Source organism: Natrix helvetica (genome assembly GCF_964273705.1).
Source record: "Natrix helvetica genome assembly, chromosome: 4".
In the NCBI taxonomy this organism is placed as follows: Eukaryota; Metazoa; Chordata; class Lepidosauria; order Squamata; family Natricidae; genus Natrix; species Natrix helvetica.
Window position 1 is genome coordinate 2,973,602 of NC_138550.1, and position 22,612 is coordinate 2,996,213.

The window sequence follows — 22,612 nt, forward strand, 5'->3', positions numbered from 1 at the left end:
TTTAGCCGAGGCTAGCTTCCATCTGATGCAGGGGAATAAAGGTGACTTTTCCGCAGAGGTATTTGATTATTTGGGAACACCGCGAACTTTGCTTGCGATGCCATTCATAATGCAGGAAATATATTGTATCTCCAGAGTGTTCTAAGGGAGATCAAACCATTTCGGTTTCCAAAATTATGTTGGCATAATTTCTTTTGAGAAAACATGGCAGCCATCTGGTTGGGAGCTGTAAGGTAGGAGAAATCAGAGTGCAGGTAGTCCTCAACTTACGACCACAACGGGGCCCCCACTTTTCTGCTGCTCAGTGAAAAATTTGCTAGGTGAATTTTGCCCGGTTTTTATCACCTTTCTCGCCACAATTGTCAAGTTAGGAACAGGTTTGTTAAGTGAATTGACTTGACAGAAGGTCACAAAAGGGAAATCATGTGACACTGCGACCGTCGTAAATATGAATCAATTAAAGTATCTGAATTTTTATTACCACGGAGAAGCTTCAATGGTTGTAAGTGTGAAAAGTGGCCATAAGTCGCAGTTGTAATTACTGTGATAACTCTGGTCGCTAAATGAACTGTTGTAAGCCGAGGACCACCTGTATTTAGCCATATCGGGCAATCCTTGACTTATAACCATTCGTGTAGCGACCAACCGATATTACAACCGCGCTGAAGTAAAGTAACTTGCGACCAGTCCTCACAATTCTGACTTCCTCACAGCCACACGATCAAAATGCAGGCAAACGGGTGTGTATTTATATCAGAGTCGCACCGTGGTTATGCGATGCCCATTTGTTACCTTCAAAGCAATTCCCGACTCACAAAACCGATAAAAGGAAGCTGGATTCACTTAACAACCACCTGCTTTGCTTAATGACCATGCAGAAGGTTGTACATTCAGGTTGATTCCTTTGTTTAGCAATGGGAATTCTCATCCCAATTGTGAGTGTAAAGGCGTATCACTTAACACGCAAAGGATTCCCAACCTTGGCCACGTTAAGACCCCTGGACTTCAACTCCCAGAATTCCCCAGCCAACCAGGAGATCTGATTGACACCTGGACTTGCTGGCTGGGGAATTCTGGGAGTTGAAGTCCAGGGGTCTTAACGTGCCCAACGTGGGGAATCCCCAACTTACAACATTTACAGTATTAAACGAGAAAGACATGGAAGAAGATAATTATTTTTTAAAAACCACATTTTTCTCCCTTCCTAGGTGAAAATCACTCAAGAGCTGAAACTCATCCAGGCCGAGCAGATGACAAAACTTCAAGCAAAGCATCAGGCAGAATGCGACTTACTTGAAGACATGAGGTACAATTAACAGCCAGATTATTATTTTTTTCCCAGAGCTCCTTTTTGGAACAAGAGTTTGGGTTACAAAACGCCAGGAACTGATGGAATTTCCTTTTAAGATTTCCTGCCTTCAAACTCCGCGAAGGCCTCGCCACAGCTGGAAGTTATAACGGCAACTAACACAATGCATGTTTTTTCCCCCCAGTTGCAAAGCCCGGCCGTTAACAAAGATGGGAGGCCAAGAGGTCCGAAATGATTGAAGGTTTTTTTTGGGGACTCTGGAAGTGAGTCAGATTCTCGACAGCTTCGCCTCCAAACAGAGCCAGAATTGGTCATTCTGCAAATTGGCTTTTGAAAAAAAAAAACCACCAAATTTATAAATGACCGGTTAGTCCTTGACTAATTTCTGTTGCTAAGTGAGAGATTGGTGGCGTGAGTTTTGCCCCATTTTACGACTTTTCCTGCCACGGTTGTTGAGTGAATCACTGCAGTGGTTTAAGTTAGGAACACCGTTGCTAAGTGAATCTGGCTTTCCCCATTGACTTCACATGAGGGGACCACGTCACTCCGGGACACTGCAACCGTCATAAATATGAGTCCGTTGCCAAGCGTCCAAATTTTGATCGTTTTACGACCTTCCTTGCCTCAGTTGTTAAGGGAATCACTGCATTTGTTAAGTTAGGAACACGGTTGTTAAGTGAATCTGAACTTTCTCACTGACTTTGCTTGTCAGGAGGTCACAAAGGGGGATGACGTGGCCCCGGGACATTGCGACCGTCATAAATTTGGGGTCGCTTGCCAAACCTCTGAATTTTGATCATGTGACCATGGAAATCTCTGCTGGTCATAAGTGGGAGGATCGGTCATAAGCCACTTTTTGCAGTGCTGTTGTGACTTTGAACAGTGGCTCAAGAAATGGCTGTAAGTCCTTAACATATAACAGTTCATTTAGTGAACATTCAAAGCTACAATGGCACTGGAAAAAAAATGACTTCTCATCACTTTTCACACTTTGCAACATCCCCGTGGTCACGTGATCAAGAGTCAGACTTTCGCAGCTGACTCATATTTATGACGGCCGCCATGTCCCGGGGTCACGTGATCCCCTTTTGCGACTTCCTGACACAGTCAACGGGGAAAGCCAGGTTCATTTAAAGATGGTGTTCCTCATTCACTTAACAGCTGTTGTAAGAAAGTTCGTAAAATGGGGGAAAGCTCGCTTAAGAAATATTCCACCTAGCAACATAAGCACTGGGCTCAATTGTGGCCGTAACTTGAGGACTACCTGTACTACGAATGCCCATAATTGGACTGTCTTCTCCTTAGCATTTTATCCCTTTTTTATTTTAAAAGAATCCATGGGGAGGAAAGCGAGCTGGAGAAATATTCATTGGCTTGGTGTAAGAGAGCATTGATTTCTTGGACAGGCATGCAAAGAAATATTTGCATGCAATCAATAAGACATCAGCGTTGGTGGGATTTCTGATTGCAAATCCAGCACGATTAGGGCGCCTTGCAAATTACTCCTACATACAGTGGCAATTCCGAGGACTTTCTTAGCAAATTGGAAAGCATTCGGCGTGATAAAGCCGTCTTGTCAATAGTCAATCTGTCTCAGGATGCTTATCTGGCATTAAGATCCTCCTGGTGTCGCGGTGGAAATTTTGCTGTGTCTTTTCCACAAGAATGCTCGCTCCTTTTAAAAAATATTTATTTGCACTGAAATTGCTGGCCAGACCGGTTACTATTGTCTGTGAGGTATTTGTTCCCATCCATAAGGATTGCATTTTATGATCGTTAAGGAGTTTGTTCTGCTTGTCCCGATGGGTACATCCTTGTCTGAAAAGTTTGCGTTGGCTGAACAGAATGTCTTGCCAAGGTTATCTTCTCAGCGTTTGAGAACCAATGATATCATAAATGCACGGCTGGCAAGAATAAAGAAAAGAATATAAGTACTTTTGTTGTCGCGTGGAGACAACTTTGCCCTTGAGGTGTGTGGGGAGAAAAAAATGAACCTTTGATTTTAGGTGAATTGTTTTTTACAGAAGTGGCTAGCTCATAGTATTACGGAGAAATCAAAAGAGGTGGTTTGACGTTAGTGCTTAATTTTACTGCAACAGAGGGAGTCAGAAGTCATTTTTAAAAAGTTTCCTCCCCCACTCCCCGTCCCATCACTTCTCTTTCCCCTTCTTTCCCCCCCTCCCCCACTGTGACTTCCTATTTGCTTTTGTATTTTATTCTATAACCTAATCAAAAACGTCTAAACTCAAATGAATAGATGGCTGGCATGAGTGCAGGGGCAGTACCTCATACATAACATTTAAAAAAAAAAGTTGTTTTGTCTTAACCACAAAGAAAAATGAACTTGTTATTTGGAAAGCACTGTAGGAAATTGCTGTGAAAGTACTGTGTAAGAGTTTGGAAATTGCAGTGGAAGTGTTACATTTGTTAAAGGATCTTAGCGCAGAAAATAGAATAGAATAGCAGAGTTGGAAGGGGCCTTGGAGGTCTTCTAGTCCAACCCCCTGCCTAGGCAGGAAACCCTATACCAGGGGTGAGCAAACTTGAGAGCTTTAAGACTTGTGGACTTCAACTCCCAGAATTCCCCAGCCAGCCATGCTGGCTGGGGAATTCTGGGAGTTGAAGTCCACAAGTCTTAAAGTTCCCAAGTTTGCACCCCCCTGCCCCATACTGTTTCAGACAAATGGTTATCCAACATCATCTTAAATGTTCAACTGGTGATCAAAACCGAGCCTCCATTGCTAAGCAAGATAGTTGTTAAGTGAGTTTGCCCCATTTCACCACCTCCCTTGCCATAGTTGTTAAGTGAATCGCTGTGGATAAGTAAGTTGTTGAGCAAGTCCCCATTGTCAGAAGGTTGCAAAAGGGGGAAATAAGGCCAGCCCCCCCCCCCTCCCCCCAGGCATTTGCAACCGTCATGAATACATGCCAGTTGCCAAGTGTCTGAATTTTGATATTTGACCATGCAGTGGTTGTAAGAATAGAGCTGGAAGGGAGCTTGGAGGTCATCTAGTCCAACCCCCTGCTCAAGCAGGAGGCCCCCTACCATTTCAGACAATCTCTTCTTAAAAACCTCCAGTGATGGAGCACCCAACAACTTCTGTTCCACCGGTTAATGGTCCTCCCTACGCGGGGTCCCTTCAATCTTTCCCCATACGGACAGTCCTCGACTTATGGACGCTTACTTAATGACCACTTGAGGTTACAGTTGGCCTCCCGAAGAGCTAACTCCCCTTGGACACCGCCGGGAGAACATTGTTCCTTATTTGTAAGCGCCTGATTCTGAAACACTGAACTGGCACCGTGTTGCCTCAACAGCTTGGCCAATTAAGGCTCGGTTGGTAAAGCAGATGTCAAAGCTTTTCAGTGCAAGATGGGAAGGAAATAATTCACAGACGGAAATAAGACGGAGGGCACCGAGGGAGGAGGGCTTGGTTACTCCCACCCACCCACCACCCACCCCGATGGAAAAAGGATTTCCGGTTTGACTCATGGAAAGGAACAGAGCTGGAATTCCTATTGCTATGGTGTTTGATATCTTTGACATGCGCAAGTACAGTATAGGTGGTACCTGGCTCAACAGTAGTAACTGTGAGAGGGATCTTGGAGTCCTAGTGGACAACCATTGAAATAGGAGCCAGCCGTGGGCAGCAGCTGCCAAAAAAGCCAACACAGTTCTAGGCTGCATCAACAGAGGGAGAGAATCAAGATCACGTGAAGGGTTAATACCACTTTATAAGGCCTTGGGAAGGCCACACTTGGAATACTGCATTCAGTTTTGGTCACCATCATGTAGAAAAGATGTGGAGACTCTAGAAAGAGTGCAGAGAAGAGCAAGAAAGAGGATTAGGGGACTGGAGGCTAAAACATACGAAGAACGGTTGCAGGAACTGGGTATGTCTAGTTTAATAGAAAGAAGGACCAGGGGAGACATGATAGCAGTGTTCCAATATCTCAGGGGTTGCCACAAAGAAGAGGGAGTCAAAACTATTCTCCAAGGCAACTGAGGGTAGAACAAGAAGCAATGGGTGGAAACTAATCAAGGAGAGAAGCAACTTAGAACTGAGGAGAAATTTCCTGACAGTTAGAACAATTAACCAGTGGAACAGCTTGCCACCAGAAGTTGTGGGTGCTCCCAACACTGGAGGTTCTTAAGAAGAGATTGGATAAAAAATTGTCTGAAATGGTATAGGGGCTCCTGCTTGAGGAGGGGGTTAGACTAGAAGACCTCCAAGGTCCCTTCCAACTCTGTCATTCTGGTAGATAGGTGAGGGGGTATGTGAATGGATGGATGGATGGAAGAAGGAAGGAAGGAAGGAGATATGGATGGATGGATGGATAGAAGGAAGCAAGGAAGGAAGGAAGGAAAGAAGGAGATATGGATGGATGGATGGATGGATGGATGGATGGATAGATGGAGAGACAGAGACAGATAGACAGACAGACATAGAGATAGATGGATGGAAAGATGTAGATACTGAGAGATAGAAAGAGATAGAGAGATGGATGGATGGATGGATGGATGGAGATAGATAGATAGGTAGATGATAGATAGATAGATAGATTGATTGATTGATTGATTGATAGATAGATAGATAGATAGATGATAGATAAAAATACAATTATAATGCATACATTGCTTATGAGTATAGGGTCTCCTGCTTGAGCAGGGGTTGGGCTAGAAGACCTCCAAGGTCTCTTCCAACTGTCATTCTGGTAAGTAGGTAGGTAGGTAGATGGATGGAAAGAAGGAGATACTGATGGATGGATGGGATGGAGAGACAGACAGACAGACAGACATAGAAATGGATGGATGGAAAGATGTAGATACTGAGGGATAGAGAGAGGGAGGGAGAGAGATAGAGATGGATGGATGGATGGATAGATGATAGATAGATAGATGATAGATAGATGATAGATAGATAGATAGATAGATGATAGACGATAGATAGATAGATAGATGATAGATAGATAGATAGATAGATAGATAGATAGATAGATAGATAGATGATAGATAGACAGACAGACAGACAGACAGAATACAATTATAATGCATACATTGCTTATAGGTATAGGGTCTACCGCTTGAGCAGGGGGTTGGACTAGAAGACCTCTAATCCCCCAGCCAGCCTGGGTTTCTGGGAGCCATCAAACTGCAACATGCAAGATTCCTGGCACTCTGATTTCCCTCCTGCCGCTGTCATTACAACTTCTAAATGCAAAAAAGATTTGCTGGATTTCAAAAATGTATTGTTAATTGGCCGGCAGACACATTGATAGTTCCCCCTCCCACTTTTATCATCTTTTAAACATGAGCTGCACAAATCTCCTGTCAGCCAACAACTCTGTATTTTTTAAACATTTCTGTTTGCTCCTTATTTCTGTTGTAAAATATGCAGATGCTGAAAAGTTTTTTTTTTTAAATCAACTTTAGGCGGTGTTGATTACCTGCCTTGGCAGTGAGAAAATCGTCCCCCTTCCCCAAATCGTCAGGGTTTTAAAGTTAATTCAGATGTCAAATATGCATTGTTAATTGTTGGAGGTTAATGAATTAGCACTTCTAGGTTTAAATGTGCTTTAGTGCCCGTTGGTGGAGTTTTTAAAGAGAGGATTTTGAAGTGGCTGGTAAGGCGACAGATGTCTTCCTTTAATTTCCATCTTTTTTCCAATATTTCAGAGGTTCCAATCCACTCTAATCTCAGTTTAGCTGTCTTTTAAAACTCTGCTCCCTTGTGCGTGCATAAAAATCACATTTACGAGGTGGGGAGGAAGAGACATAAGAAATACGAGCGTACGCTAAACCGATTTGTGGATCTCAAAACTACGTTCTGCGGTGGGTTTTTTTTAATGGCTAAAGAAGAAAGACAATGTGTAGACAAGCTTTGGGACTTGTATGCTGGTTTGAATTATACAGGATTTCTTGCCTGAGCTGGGGTTGGACTAGATGATCTCCAAGGTCCTTTCTGACTCTGTTATTCCTTTGCCAGAGGAAATACGTTTGATTAAAAAACTTCCAGAAATCCTGGGAACAAATACAGGTAGTCTTAGCAACGACAACTGAGCCCCAAATTTGCAGTTGTCAAGTGAGTTGTGCCCCCATTTTATGACCTGCTTTGCCACGGTTGTTAAGCAAATCTCTTTGGCTGTTAAGCGAATCAAGCGGTCGTTAAGGAAATCTGGCTCCCCTCCCTCATTGGTTTTGCCTATCAGAAGCCAGCTGGGAAGGTCACAAAAGGGGACCACAGGAACCGCCCCCCCGGGACATTGCCACCGTCATAAGTGTGAGCCAGTGGCCAAACGTCTGAATTCCAAGCCCCTGAGCATGGGGATGCCGCAGTGGTCGTAAGTGTGAGAAACGTCTCTTTTTGCAGTGCTGTTGCTGAATTTCGAAAGAACGGTTGTAAGCGGAGAACGACTTATGTCCAGGCTGTCCTGGAGTTATGACCATAATGGAGGCTGCCCACCACAGTTGTAAAAAGGATTGGCTATGGGGCCATCTTGATTTTATTATCATTTTTCTGGCCATTGTGAACAAATCTCCACGGTTGTTAAATAAACCAGTAGTTTACTGTGGGTGCAGTTTTCCCCCCAAAACTGGAAATAAATGTTGGTTTTCAGCAAAACCGTAGTTTAAAAAAAAAATGGTCCCAGGACCTCAGGATGCTGCAAATGTCAACCGATATGTGTTTACGACAGTTGTAGCTCTCATGGGGTCACTATCCACAACCTTCACAGCCGACTTCCAACAAGCAGACTCACTTAACAACCGCAATGATTCGCTTAATGGCTGTGGCAAAAAGGGCGTACAATCGGGCGCAACTCACCTTAAAACCATCTTGTTTTATGAGCAATGGAAATTCTGATCTACCTGCCTGTGGTTTGATGATTATTATTATTTATTTTTTGTCTTAACCATTCTGGGCATGTATGTATCATTCCTTTTTGCTTGCCTGGGTGCAAAGCTTAAAAACCACAAATATCGAAATCTTCTCAACTCTGGAAGCTGGAAGATGAATATTTGGCACACTAATTCATCTCCAAGGGGAAGGTGTTGATGTCTGTCTGGAATATAGCTGCCATGGTTGGAGGACAGGACGAGAGTCCGCAAAGGGCGCTCAATCAATCAATCAATCAGAGTAGAGCTGGAAGGGGCCTTAGAGGTCTTCTAGTCCAACCCTCTGCTCAAGACCTCATACCATTTCATATAAATGGCTGTCCAGAGTTTTCTTTAAAACCACTTATTCTCTCTCTCTCTTTCCCTCACACACCCCCTATCTATTTATCTGTATCTATTTATCTTTCTATCTTACCTATTTTCTATCTATCATCTATTTATCAATCTATCAAATCAATCACCTATCTGTCTATCTATCTCTTATCTCTTATCTGTCTATCAATCATCTATGTACCTATCTCTTTTTCTCTCTGCTGTCTATCCATAACTCACTCACTCACTCACTCCCTATCATCTATCTATCTATCTATCTATCTATCTATCTATCTCTATTATCTATTTATCAATCAATCATCTATCTCTTATCTATCAATCATTGATCTATCAATCATCGATCTATCAATCTATCATCTATCTACCTATCTCTTTTTCTCTCTGTTGTCTATCTATCCATAACGCACTCTCTATCATCTATCTATCTATCTATCTATCTATCTATCTATCTATCTATCTATCTATCTATCTATCTATCTATCTATCTATCTCTTTTCCCTCTGCTGTCTGTCTATCCATAACTCTCACTCTCTCTCTCCTATCTATTCTATCATCTATCTACTTGTTTAGCTATCATCTAGCTAGCTATTATCCATCTTTCTCTCTATTCAATATCTATCTATCCCTCCCTCCCTCCCGGAATAACAGAGCTGGAAGGGAACTTGGAGGTCTTCTAGTCCAACCCCCTGCTCAAGCAGGAGACCCTATACCCTGTCAGACAAATGGTTGTCCAGTCTCTTCTTGAAAACCTCCAGTGTTGGAGCCCCCACAACTTCTGGTGGCAAGCAGTTCCACTGTTTAATTGCCCTCACTGTTCGGAAGTTTCTCCTTAGTTCCAGGTTGCTTCTCTCCTTGATGAGTTCCCATCCGTTGTCCTGCCTTCTGTCCTGTACACAGGAACACCGCCCGTTCACACATAACATCAGGAATCCTTGGCTGGAGGCGAGACCTTAGGGCAGGTTTTCCCATCCGTGCCCGTTAATGCAGCTGCAAGTCAGACCTGTGAGTCACCTGTCTGTCGATGCCTCCGCCTTGCAAACCACGTGGGGCTCTCTGTAAATCAGGATTTCACCCAGGCGCCTTGAGTTGGATCCGTCAGCTGCTCCTTCACGTCCTGCAGTGACTCACGCGTGATGTTGCAGTGCCTAAAAATATTAGAACCGCTTCTAATATTGGATCTATTGTCCGGACGGGCAGTGGGGGGGGGGAACCACACACACAAACACCCTTCTCCGCTACTCCCATTTAAACCGAAATGGATAGGTAATAAACGTAATTGTCTGTGGATAAAATAGTAACTGCTGGGAACAATGAGCTGCTGTGTCTCCCAACGCAGGCTGGAATTTGGTCCGGTATGAAGCCAGCGCGATCGTTTAATTAGTTCCAGTAAGTTGGCTATTTTCATAACATCTAATTGCCCTAAAGCTGTGTTTTGAAGCAGGCCGGAGGGAGGCTTGCTGGAACAATGCAGCTGACAAGTGGCTGCTGTGTGCAAAATGCAGTCTTTCAGGGCAGCAGGTCCTTGGGCGTATGGCCACAGCTGCGCCCGAAATTTCTGTTGCTAAGCGAGACAGCTGGTAATTGAGTTTCCCGCCCCTGTTTTTATGATTTTCCTTCCCTTTCTTGTTAAGGGGATCCCTGCAGCTGCTGTGTTAAAGCTGCTTAAATGTCCGAGGAGGTGAAATGATTTGCACAGTTTTAGAATTTTAACAACAAAAATACCTTTTCTGCAGGTAGCCCTCTACTTACAAGCACGATGGAGCCCAAAATTCCTGTTGCTAAGTGGGACATTTGCTAAGTGAGGTTTTGCCCTGTTTTTTTAATGACCTTTCACCGTTTTTAAGTGAATCACTGCAGTTGTTAAGCAAATCTGGCTTCCCCATTGACTTTGCTTGTCAGAAGGTCCCAAAAGAGATCACATGACTCTTAAGACCGCAACCGTCACAAGTGTGAGTCGGTTGCCAAGATTCTGAATTTTTATCCCGTGACGATTTGGAATGCTGCAATGCTTGTAAAATGGCTGTAAGCCACTTTTTTCAGTGCCGTTGTAACTTTGAACGGTCACTAAGTGAAGGTTGTAAGTCGAGGAGTACCTGTAGTGGCTCGCCGATTCTGGAAAACGATTCTTTGAAGCGTCTTAAGGATGGACAGGGCCGGTTTTAATAAATTTGTCCCCCCAAAATAGCCTTCCACCTTTTAAGAAAGTGGCTGTTGCATACAGGTAGTCCTCGACTTGCAATAGTTCATTTAGTGATGAAGTTACAACGGCACTGGAAAAGCGACTTGTGGCCGTTTTTCACACTTACGACCGTTGCAGCCTCCCCCGTGGTCACAGGATCAAAATTCGGACGCTTGGCCACTGATTCATACTTATGACGGTTGCAGCATCCCGGTGTCAAGGGACCTTCTGACAATGGGGGAAGCCAGATTTACTTAGCAAAATCTTATTACTAACTGGCAGGGATTCGCTTAACAGCCGTGGCAAGGAAGGTCGTAGAATGGGGCGAAACCCATTGAACCGTCTTGCTTACCGTTGGAAATGTTGGGCTCGATTCTGGTCGTAGGCCGAGGACTGCCTGTCCGTTTGAGGCGCCTGGACACGCCCCTCCCAAGTGTGGCTCTTCAGCTGAGTAGGTGACAGCTGTCAAAAATGAATCACTTTATGACTTACGTCAAGGCTCACTCACCTGGAAACCTGTTTACATGAATGTGGGTGTAGTAGCTACGTGGTAACGATCGCCGGTTCTCAAACGGGGTTTATCCTGCAGGATAAACATGGTTGGGAATGCTGGTTTATCCCATGTACAAAGCAAGGACTGGCCTAAATGTCATTTCTCAAAATTAGAACAGCAGCCTGGTGGGAAAAGACTTGACAAACTCTCCTGCCAGCTCAGTCAATCCCTTTGCAAGCATTTCTTTCCGCCTGAATAAGGCACCTGCTTCGCTCTTTCCTCAACAGGCCTTTCATGGACCATAATTGTTCAGGTACATTTGCAAGCTGAGCAATTATTATAGGAGAAACGGAGAGGAAAAACATTCATGAAATCCAGGGTTTTAAGCGTCCCAGTCTTACCTTTTTTGCGACTCTTTTTCAGGACAGATCCTGTAGCAATTTCATATTTGCAAAAGGGAAGGCGATAATCTCTCTCTCTGCTAAGTCTCCTATCTCTCTCTCTCTCTCTCTCCATTTCTGGAATTGCTTAGACTGAAAGCCTCCGTATCTTCGGATGTGGGCAGGGAAAGAATGCAGGGGTCTGCCCTTGGAGAACTTTGCTTGTTGGTTTGCTTTTGTTTTATTTTTAATTAATTCATTAATTGATTGTTTTTAATTATTGATTTTCATTTATGTATTTCTTATTTTTATTCATTAATTTTATTCATTAATTTTATTATTTTTTATATAATTTAATTTTTTTATATTTATATATCCATCCCTCGGTATCTCCTTCCCCCCTCCCTCCCTCCCTTCCTGCCTTCCATCTCCCTCTATCTATCTATCTATCTATCTATCTATCTATCTATCTATTTCTCTATCTATCCCTCAGTATCTACATCTATCCATCCATTCATCTCTATGTCTGTCTGTCTATCCCTCAGTATCTACATCTTTCTGTCCATCTATCCATTCATCTCTACGTCTATCTATCTATCTATCTATCTATCTATCTATCTATCTATCTATCCCTCAGTATCTACATCTTTCCATCCGTCCATCTCTATGTCTGTCCCTCCATCCATCCATCAGTATCTCCTTCCTTCCTTCCTTCCTTCCTTCCTTCCTTCCTTCCTTCCTTCCTTCCTTTATCTATCTATATAACTTCTTTCTATCGATCTATCTATCATCTATCCCACAGTATCTACATCTTTCCATCCATTCATCAGTATCTCCTTCCTTCCATCCATCCATCCATCCATCCATCCATCCATCCATCCATCTATATAACTTCCTTCTTTCTTTCTATCTATCTATCTATCTATCTATCTATCTATCTATCATCTATCCCTCAGTATCTACATCTTTCCATCCATCTATCCATCCATCCATCCTAGTCGGACGATAGGCGTGTGTTTCTCCCAACCATGTTTAAACTCAGTTACTGGCCTACTTATCTCTGCTGGAAGCTGGTTCCAGGCTTCCACCCCTCTTTCCGTTAAACTCTCCCCTTTCGCATGCCGTTCTGGAGTTCCCTCCTGTTGATTCGAAGCTATGCCCTCACGTCCTTGATTTTTGCTCAGCAGTGAAAATGCTGCCTTCTAAAGCCTCACTCAACCCTCAAGATGTCTTTCTTTTGGCCTTTTCCTGGACAGCTGGGCGAGTTTTGAAAATGCAGACATCCTGCAGACTTTTTTCCCCTCCTATGGGTCAAAAGATAGATCTCGGTTTCTGCCGTGCTTTCGTTCTACCCTCTAATTATTCTATTAATACTGTCGGTGCTTGTTCAAATTCTTGCAAAACATCAGATGCAGCTAGCAATTATTCTTGGATGCAGCTAAGCAGGTTATTGGCCTCCTCGGTTGAATGCCAGGAAGGTGTAATTTGTGCCCAAAAAAGTGTGTAAGTCCATTCCCAAAACGTTGGTAGATTCAGCAAATTCCTTAGCTTTTTTTTTACTCCCCCTGGGATTTCCTACGGGCACACACTTGCCAAAACTCTTTGCAACAACAAGACAACAACATGGACATCTGAAGGTCTGTGAAATCAGTTTTGGCAGCTGGTCTGTTTTCTTTGAAGCTGAAATCTTCTGGCACTGGAATATTGGCTGGAGGATAAATTCATATCCCCTGAATAGCAGGGAAGAATCTTGAAAATGTGAGTTTGTAAGCCCAAAATAGCAATGCCATCAATTTCATTTTTCTTAGCCAAGTTAGGACAGCTCATCCTGGATTATTATGTTTGTATGTCTTTCTTTTTCTTAAAAGAGCTAATCAGCTATTTATTTGTGTGGGTACATAATCCATGGCGAGAAAAATAAGATACCCTCAGAGACTCAGCTTTGGGGATTCAATGGATGTGTTATTTGGGGAAAATCAAAGGACGAGAGTATAGGTACTTTTGTCATTTTGAGTTTTAGATCAGGAGGGTCTTCAAACTTGGCAACTTTTAAGACTTGTGGACTTCAACTCGCGGAATTCCTCAGCCAGAGGAATTCTGCAAGTTGAACTCCACAAGTCTTAAAGTTGCCAAATCTGGAGAGCCCTGATAGGTAGGTAGGTAGGTAGGTAGGTAGGTAGGTAGGTAGGTATGTGCCCCAAAGAAGAGGGGGGGTCAAGCTATTCTCCAAAGCCCCCTGAGGGCAGGACAAGAAGCAATGGGTGGAAATACCACTTTATAATGCCTTGGTAAGGCCACACTTGGAATACGCCATTCAGTTCTGGTCGCCACGATGTAAAAAAGATGTGGAGACTCTAGAAAGAGTGCAGAGAAGAGCAACAAAGATGATTAGGGGACTGGAGACTAAAACATATGAAGAACGGTTGCAGGAACTGGGTATGTTTAGCTTAAGAGAAAGAAGGACTAGGGGAGACATGATAGCAGTCTTCCAATATCTCAGGGGCTGCCCCAAAGAAGAGGGAGTCAAACTATTCTCCAAGGCACCTGAGGGTAGAACAAGAAGCAATGGGTGGAAACTAATCAAGGAGAGAAGCAACTTAGAACTGAGGAGAAATTTCCTGACAGTGAGAACAATTAATCAGTGGAACAGATTGCCTCCAGAAGTTGTGAATGCCCCAACACTGGAAGTCTTTAAGAAGATGTTGGATAGCTATTTGTCTGAAACGGTATAGGGTTTCCTGCCTAGGCAGGGGGTTGGACTAGAAGACCTCCAAGGTCCCTTCCAACTCTACTATTGTATTGTATTGTATTGTATTGAAACTAATCAAGGAGAGAAGCAACCTGGAACTAAGGAGAAACTTCCTGACCATGAGGACAATTAACCAGTGGAACAACTGGCCTCCAGAAGTTGTGGGTGCTTCATCCCTGGAGGCTTTTAAGAAGAGATTGGATAAACATTTGCCTGCAATGATAGAGGGCCATGATCGTGAACCTATGGCAGCCATGCCAGCCGTCACCCCAGCCCAGCACCACTGTGCATGTGCCGTCTAGCTGGTCTTTGGGTCTCTGCCGCGCATGTGCGGAGGGCGGGGCATATGTGGGAGACGCATGCGCGTATTCATGGGTAGGGGCTCATGCGCGGGAGGACATTGCATCCCTGTTCCCCGTTTTGCGCCTGGAAAGCCTCCTGCACCAATCTGGACACCCAAAATGGGCAGGAGGGGGCGGGGGGGTCACACACGCATGCACGGGGCTGGGGCGTATGCATTATGGGGGTGGGGCCGGGTACGCACTATCGCAGGTGTGCACGCACGCTTTTGGCACGTGACAACAAAAAGATTAGCCGTCACCCTGGTGTGGGAGCTCCGGCTTGATCAGGGGGTTAGACTAGAGGACCTCCAAGGTCCCAGCTCTGTTATTCTGGTAGGCAGGTGGATATATAGAATAAAAATATATAATTATAATATTGCATCAACTGCTTGTCAGCAACGGCGTGACATTGTCGCGGTCATAATGAAAACTTAAAGGAGAGACATGGTCGAAAAAAATAGGGGAACTGCAGTGGAGAAGAAGGCGGTGGGGATAATGGAGGTGGCAAGAGAAGTTTCAAGATCTGAAAAATCAAAATTGAAAGAGATATGGTGCCATTCAACGTGTTGCCAGCGTTGATGGTTGCACGGGGGGGGGATGGCCAAAACAAATCTTGGGTGTCATTTAGAAAACCCGTGCGTTGACAGAAATGGTCGAACAGCTTGGATTTGCACACACGCTGCGCAGATAACATTACGGCACATCCTTTCAGAGGTTTGGCAAGAAGCTTCCCTTCAGGCATTGTAGGGAGTCCATCCCTGGAGATTTTAAAGGAGAGATTGGACAGCCATTCGTCTGAAATGGTCTAGGGCAGTGATGGCAAACCTGTGGTACGCATGTCTGCGGGAACGCGAGCTGTCGCCCAGGACAACTCCACTGTGCATGCGCCTCTCGCTGGCCAGCTGATTTTTGGGTCTCTGCTGGGAGAGATGTGCGCATGCATAGGGGGGGGAGTCGCACTCACTTGTGGCTCCCCCCCACCCCATTTTTGGTCCCCAGAAGGCTTCAGGGATGCCCGCTAGCACCAAAACGGGTCTCGTGTGCATTGATGGGGGGGCGAGGCCTTCGGGGGGCATTAGATGCACGCACTTTTGCCACCCGAGGACACTTTTGACCTATCATATTTTGCAACAACCCTACTTCTTCTCCCTTCCCCCTTTCTCCTTCCCTCCCTTCTTCTCTCCCCTCCCCTAGGTCCACCTGTCCGTTGAAGGAATTGCTTGCGGAGTGCCAGACTTCGAAAAGTGGGATGGGGTGTGGTAGGCGTGGCCGATGGTTTTTGTGTTGCTGCACTCGAGCTGTTTGGTGTCGGTGTGCATAGAGATGAAGGATCGGGGAATTGGGCCGTTTGACCGCTGTTCTTGGATGATGTTTTTTTTTTAAAAAAATTTGGCCTCACCTCCCTTAAACTCCACTGAAGATGTTACCTAGCCTGGTAATGAAATGTTTGAAAACCAACCCACCAGCTCACAGTCTAAACCAGGGCTCTTCAACCATGGCAGCTTTAAGACTGGTGGACTTCAACTCCCAGAGTTCCTCAGCCAGCAAAGGAACTCTGGGAGTTGAAGTCCACCAGTCTTAAAGTTGCTAAGGCTGCCCCAGACTACTCGCTGATTGTGACAAGCCATCGTCCTCAGAGGTTTTGCTACCGGTTCGCTTCGCGCCAAATTGCACTGCGCTTGCGCGCTTAGTTCAATATAAATTGTTCTTCGCGCATGCATGTGAACTGTGCATGCACGCGCATCACTCAACAACATGCTGGCAACGGCAGGGGCGACCGAGGAACCGGTTCAGGGGCGTGGCCAGCCTGGGTTCCTGCCGGTTCTGCGACGCAGGCCAAAATGCCCTCTGATCATCCTAATATTCATGCTGTCTTCTTGGCAAGCCATAGGGAAGTGGTTCCTCCCCCTTTTCTAGGCTACCATGCTGGAATGTCCCATTTGTGTCCCATCCGAATCCCGATCCCTTCGCACATTCCTTTCCTTTTGCAAGTTCAGCCGAAATGGCCAGAGGCTTACCTGGGTGGCGTGGCTGGTTTTCAGAGCCTTTCCTCGCTTCACTTTCCTTTCCAATAACTTAAAACCTTTTCGCTTGCCATGCCGTTCACGTTGCCTGCGGCTTCTAAGACACCCACTTCCAAAAAACCCTCCCCCCCCCCTTTTAAACTCTCGTCCATTAGTATTTCTCTGCATTCCTCTTTTAATGACAACCTTTTCTTTCCCCTCTTTCATTAACATTTTTATAAGCATCGTTTTATCCTATGCCAGGGGTGTCCAAACTTGAGAACTTTAAGACTTGTGGACTTCAATTCCCAGAATTCCCCATCCAGCCATGGTGGCTGGGGAATTCTGGGAGTTGAAGTCCACAAGTCTTAAAGTTCCCAAGTTTGGACACCCCTGACTTAAGCTGATGAGTAGCACACATCTAGCAGACTGGCTAGCATCTAGCAGACCCCATGCTGGCTGGGGAATTCTGGGAATTGAAGTCCACAAGTCTTAAAGTTCTCAAGTTTGGACACCCCTGTCCTATGCCTATTGCACAATAGAGGGACGTGGCGGCTCAGTGGCTAAGACGCTGAGCTTGTCGATCAGAGAGGTCGGCGGTTCGAACCCCTAGCACCACGTAATGGAGTGAGCTCCCGTGACTTGTCCCAGCGTCTGCCAACTTAGCAGTTAGAAAGCACGTGAAAAATGCAAGTAGAAAACTGGGACCACCTTTGGTGGGAAGGGAACAGCGTTCTGGGCGCCTTTGGCATTTAGTCATGCCGGCCACATGACCACGGAGACGTCTTCGGACAGCGCTGGCTCTTCAGCTTTGAAACGGAGATGAGCACCGCCCCCTAGAGTCGGGAACGACTAGCACAGATGTGCAAGGGGAATCTTTACCGTTACCTATTGCACAATATCTTTCTCCCATCCTTTTTTTTTTCAACGTGCCTTCTCTTTTATCCATTTTTTTCTCCCTCGTTCATGTCTTATTTCGCTTCCTCATTCCATCAAGTGTTTCATAATTCCCATTATTGTAGTTCCTGAGAGTTTTCCACTTTAGTTCCAGCATGTTTCCACGTTAACTTCCCTTATATCCGAATTCCACTCATTCTGATCTACTGTAGAAGATTAATTAGATTAATGAGAAAAGCAATCTGTTTTCTAATCCCCCCCCACGCTTCCTACAGTCATTCTGTTTCTTTCCTTCATGTGTACAGGTAGTCCTCAACTTACAACCTCAATGGAGCCCAACATTTCTGCGGCTACGCAAGACAGTTGTTAAGTGAGGTTTTGGCCCGTTTTACGACCATTCTTGCCACAGTTGTTAAGTGAATCACTGCACCATTAATACAATAATACAATACAATAGTAGAGTTGGAAGGGACCTTGGAGGTCTTCTAGTCCAACCCCCTGCCTAGGCAGGAAACCCTATACCGTTTCAGACAAATGGCTATCCAACATCTTCTTAAAGGCTTCCAGTGTTGGGGCATTCACAACTTCTGGAGGCAACTTCTGTTCCATGGATTAATTGTGCTAACTGTCAGGAAGTTAGTAACTCGGTTGTTAAAGGGCTTCTGTCTTCCCTCTTCCCTTTGCTTCTCAGAAGGTCGCAAAAAGGGATCACATCACCCCGGGACACTGACCGTCATAAATGTGAATCAGCTGCCAAGTGGGCAAATTTTGATCACATGACCCTGGGGATGCTGCAATGGCCATGAGTGTGAAACACATACGTCACTTTTTTCAGTGCCGTTGTAACTTTGAACGGTCACAAAGCAAATGGTTGTAAGTGAAGGACTTCCTGTATATTATCTTTTTTCCCTTTCCAAGACACTCCAAAAAAAATGGCTGTCCTATCTTAAAAATATCTCCTTATCCTTGAATTTTCCCGTAATTCTCCCAGGCTGTCCTTAAAAGCAATAAAAGTGAACACGGTTTTAAATTTAGCACAATTACGCAGCTGGAAGGGACCTTAGAGGTCTTCTAGTCCAACCCCCTGCTCAGGCAGGAAACCCTGTACCATTTCAGACCAATGATTGTCCAATCTCTTCTTGAAAACCTCCAATGTTGGAGAACCCACAACCTGTGAAGGCACGTTGTTCCTTATAATATCCTTTATAATATTAAATATAATATTAAAGTGTTAATACCACTTTACAAGGCCTTGGTAAGGCCACACTTGGAATACGGCATTCAGTTCTGCTCACCACGATGTAGAAAAGATGTGGAGACTCTAGAAAGAGTGCAGAGAAGAGCAACAAAGAGGATTAGGGGACTGGAGGCTAAAACATAGGAAGAACGGTTGCAGGAACTGGGTATGTCTAGCTTAAGAGAAAGAAGGACTAGGGGAGACATGATAGCAGCCTTCCAATATCTCAGGGGTTGCCACAAAGAAGAGGGAGTCAAACTATTCTCCAAGGCACCTGAGGGTAGAATAAGAAGCAATGGGTGGAAACTAATCTAGGAGAGAAGCAACTTAGAACTAAGGAGAAACTTCCTGGCAGTGAGAACAATTAATCAGTGGAACTACTTGCCTCCAGAAGTTGTAAATGCTCCAACACTGGAAGTCTTTAAGAAGATGTTGGATAGCCATTTGTCTGAAACGGTATAGGGTTTCCTGCCTAGGCAGGGGGTTGGACTAGAAGACCTCCAAGGTCCCTTCCCACTCTGCTATTGTATTCTATTCTATTCTATTCTATTCTATGTATATTCACTGCTTTCCCCTAAAATCATATATTTGAAGAACACAGATTTGTGTGATACTTCTCTGTTGTCCTACCCTTTTTCCATCATGAGCCTGTATTTTCTCATCTTGTTCCTTGTCACCAGGTTGTGTAGCTTTTCCCCTGGGGTGCCTTCATTCAGAAGGTGGCACGCAGTCTCCAAAACTCAACCGTTCCTTCCATTATTATTACCGCTCACTGGAGCATGATCTACTTTCGTATGCACTCATAGCTGTCTGGATGGCACCAATTCATGTTTCCCCAAGTGTATTTTAGTCCTGAAATTCACAATGAAACCTGCACCCATCACCTTCCCTGCGTGCCTGAACGCAGCCCCACCTTCGCTCGTGTTTATCCCGTCCTCTTTTGCATGCAGGAGGCACATAATTGCTTTGGCTTCATTCATTGCGCCTGTTAATTCCTGCTCTTTATGCTTGGCTCCTCTTCCACTCCAAAGTACAAATACCTGTGGTTCGTTTGGCTCTTGCACATGTTTCACGATCCAACTGGGTGATATCATCAGTCCTAGAAGAGAGTGGGGTGTGAGGAGGAGGAGGAGAAGGAATTGAGGGGTCCTTGGTGCCCCCTGAGCTGGATTGTTTTCTTGCAGACATTTCATGACCCAACTAGCTAACTTCATCAGTGCTAGAAGGAGGTAAGGTTTGTGGAGGAGGAAGAGGAGAAGGGGGAGGAATCGAGGGGTCCTTGGTGCTCTCTGAGCTGAGTTGTTTTCTTGCAAACATTTCATGACCCAATTAAGTAACATCATCAGTGCTAGAAGGGAGTGGGGTTTGTGGAGAGGAGGAGGAGGGATGTAGGGTCCTTGATGCTCTCTGAGCTTGGAGTTTTTCTTGGAGACGTTTCATGACCCCACCAGCTAACATCATCAGTGTTAGAAGAGAGTTGATATACACGTGGCTTGCCCTGTCAGTGTTGGTGGGAGGATTCTGGTTGGTTCCTTAATTGGGCTGTTGTTTACGGTTTGAGTCTGATTTGGTGGTCTCCTTGATGGGGGCTTTGGCTACTTCTGGATTGTTGGTCTGGTATTAATGTTGGCGTTAATCTCTGCTTACCTGGGTGTCGATTGCTGGTCCGTAGGCATTTTGCTCTCTCTGTTCCCTTTTCTGCTTTGGGATATTCTCTCTTGTGAATGGCGTGTAGAGGCTGCTTATCTCTATGGACCTGTGGATGGCTGACTGCTCTGTGCCAGCCTTCCAGGAAGGCCTGGTCGAGGGCGCTTGACGTTTTCACATGAAATTTGGGATAGAGCAGATAAAGCATGCACACCCCCAAAATGCAAGGAAGCCCACCCCCCTCGCGCATGTGCTTTGGTCCCCTTTTGGTTTCCAGGTTGGTGCAGGAAGCTTTCCAGGCCCAAAACGGGTGCCGGGGGAAGCGTGCATGCGCACAACCCTCCAAAACTCAATGCAAGCACCCCTGTGCGTGTAGCCCATGCATGTGCAACCCCTGCATGTGCAGCAGAGATCTGGAGACCAGCTGCACGCATGTGTGGTGGAGCTGGGCTGGGGCGAGTGCCGAGTGCCCAAAGCACGCACACCCCAAAATGCAATGCGAGCGCCCCCCATGCATGCTGCCCCTCCCCCCGCATGCGCCTCTTGCATGCGCGGCCGAGACCAGGAGACCAGCTTGCCGGTGGGCACATGCGCAGGTGAGCTGGGCTAGGGCGACAGCTGGCATGCCCTCAGAGAAAGTTCTGCATGCCACCTGTGCCACCTATGCCATAGGTTTGCCATCACGGGGATAGAGGTTTGCGAAGGGCACGATCTATTCAGATCAAAGGCACATTCAGCAATGCCAAACCCAACTTTTATTGCGCTATATAGGTGCCCTTTGATTGATCGTGACTGTTAATCGTTAAACATCCCGGGATCGGGCGTTATTATTCTCGTCCGTCTGTCCTGGCATGGCACAGAAGCGGGCGTGAAACTGAAAGAGTTCTCAGCCGTGCACTTTCACTTTTTAATGTGTTTGTTTATTTATCCGTTCCCCCTCGGTTGCGCCAAGCCAAACGGGCGCACGACAAACGATGCCCGCCTTTTGCGCTCAACGTGGCATTTTTCGGACAGAGCCCTAGCCCCCCCCCTCCCCTCCCCCCAAAAGCTCCGCGAAGATACGAAGCAATATTGTTTTTATCACCATCTGCAAACCCAGCCATTGTGTTGGGCGACCTTGATGCCGCTCGAAAGTGTGACACGTTTGAAATCCTCCTCTTTGTCGGCGGCTGTGGCTTTTGTTCTTGTTGTTGTCTCGACTCAATCTGATCTCCCAGCTTAGTGGTCTTCTGCTCCACATTGTTGTGATTGCAGCATCCAAAAATCTCCTCTCCCTCCACCCCCACACAATTTCTTTTTTAGAGTTACATTTGCGACGTTTCATGTCACTCGTATCGGGAGGCACCTGTGGTGGCCCAAGTGCTCTGCCAGCGAAAATGGGCTCCCGAGCTCCCGTTTTCGGCTGCGACTGTCTCTTGCAACCCTCTGCCAGCTAAAACGGAGCTCGGGTGGGCCTTCACTGTTTCCAGGATGGCCCCGAGGGCCAGATCTAAACACCCCACAGGCTGGATCTGGCCCCCGGGCCTTGAGTTGGGACACCCCTGGTTTAGAGGAAATAGAGGCAGTCTGGGACTTAGGATCGTAATGGAGCATGGCATTGCAGTTGTGGTGGTTGTTAAGCAAGTCGTGGCATGAACACGCCTGATTTTATGACCCTTTTCATGGTGGTTGTTAAGTGAACCCATTCTGCCAATGAGTATTTGTTGCCAGAGGGCGAGAGGGGTGGGGGAGATAGAGCGAGAAAGAGAGAGAGAGATAGAAAGAGTGAGAGAGAGAAAGAGAGAGAGAGAGAGAGAGAAAGAGTGAGAGAGAGAGAGAGAGAGAGAGAAAGAGTGAGAGAGAGAGAGAGAGAGAGAGATAGAAAGAGTGAGAGAGAGAAAGAGAGAGAGAGATAGAAAGAGTGAGAGAGAAAGAGAGAGAGAGAGAGAAAGAGTGAGAGAGAGAGAGAGAGATAGAAAGAGTGAGAGTGAGAGAGAAAGAGAGAGAGAGATAGAGAGAGAGAGAGAGAGAAAGAAAGAAAGAGAGGGAGAGATAGAAGGGGGGGGGAGAGGTGTCGATGTAGATACTGAGGGATGGATGGTTAGGGTTAGACAAGCCCTTCCACTGATTTTAAAGTATAAATGAGAATAAATTGCATTCATTTATTCAT

The 22,612-nt window shown here is 45.5% G+C and overlaps 2 protein-coding genes across 2 annotated transcripts in view; one reads left to right on the forward strand and one right to left on the reverse strand.

Moving 5' to 3' along the window:
* Positions 1-22,612, reverse strand: part of RELT (RELT TNF receptor) — a 483,787-nt gene that overhangs the window by 353,334 nt on the left and 107,841 nt on the right. The window lies entirely within an intron of this gene.
* Positions 1-22,612, forward strand: part of FCHSD2 (FCH and double SH3 domains 2) — a 154,405-nt gene that overhangs the window by 4,898 nt on the left and 126,895 nt on the right. Inside the window, exon 2 of the mRNA XM_081952364.1 lies at positions 1,209-1,306. Within this exon, the coding sequence (XP_081808490.1) occupies positions 1,209-1,306 (98 nt within the window). The remainder of the gene's footprint in view (positions 1-1,208; positions 1,307-22,612) is intronic.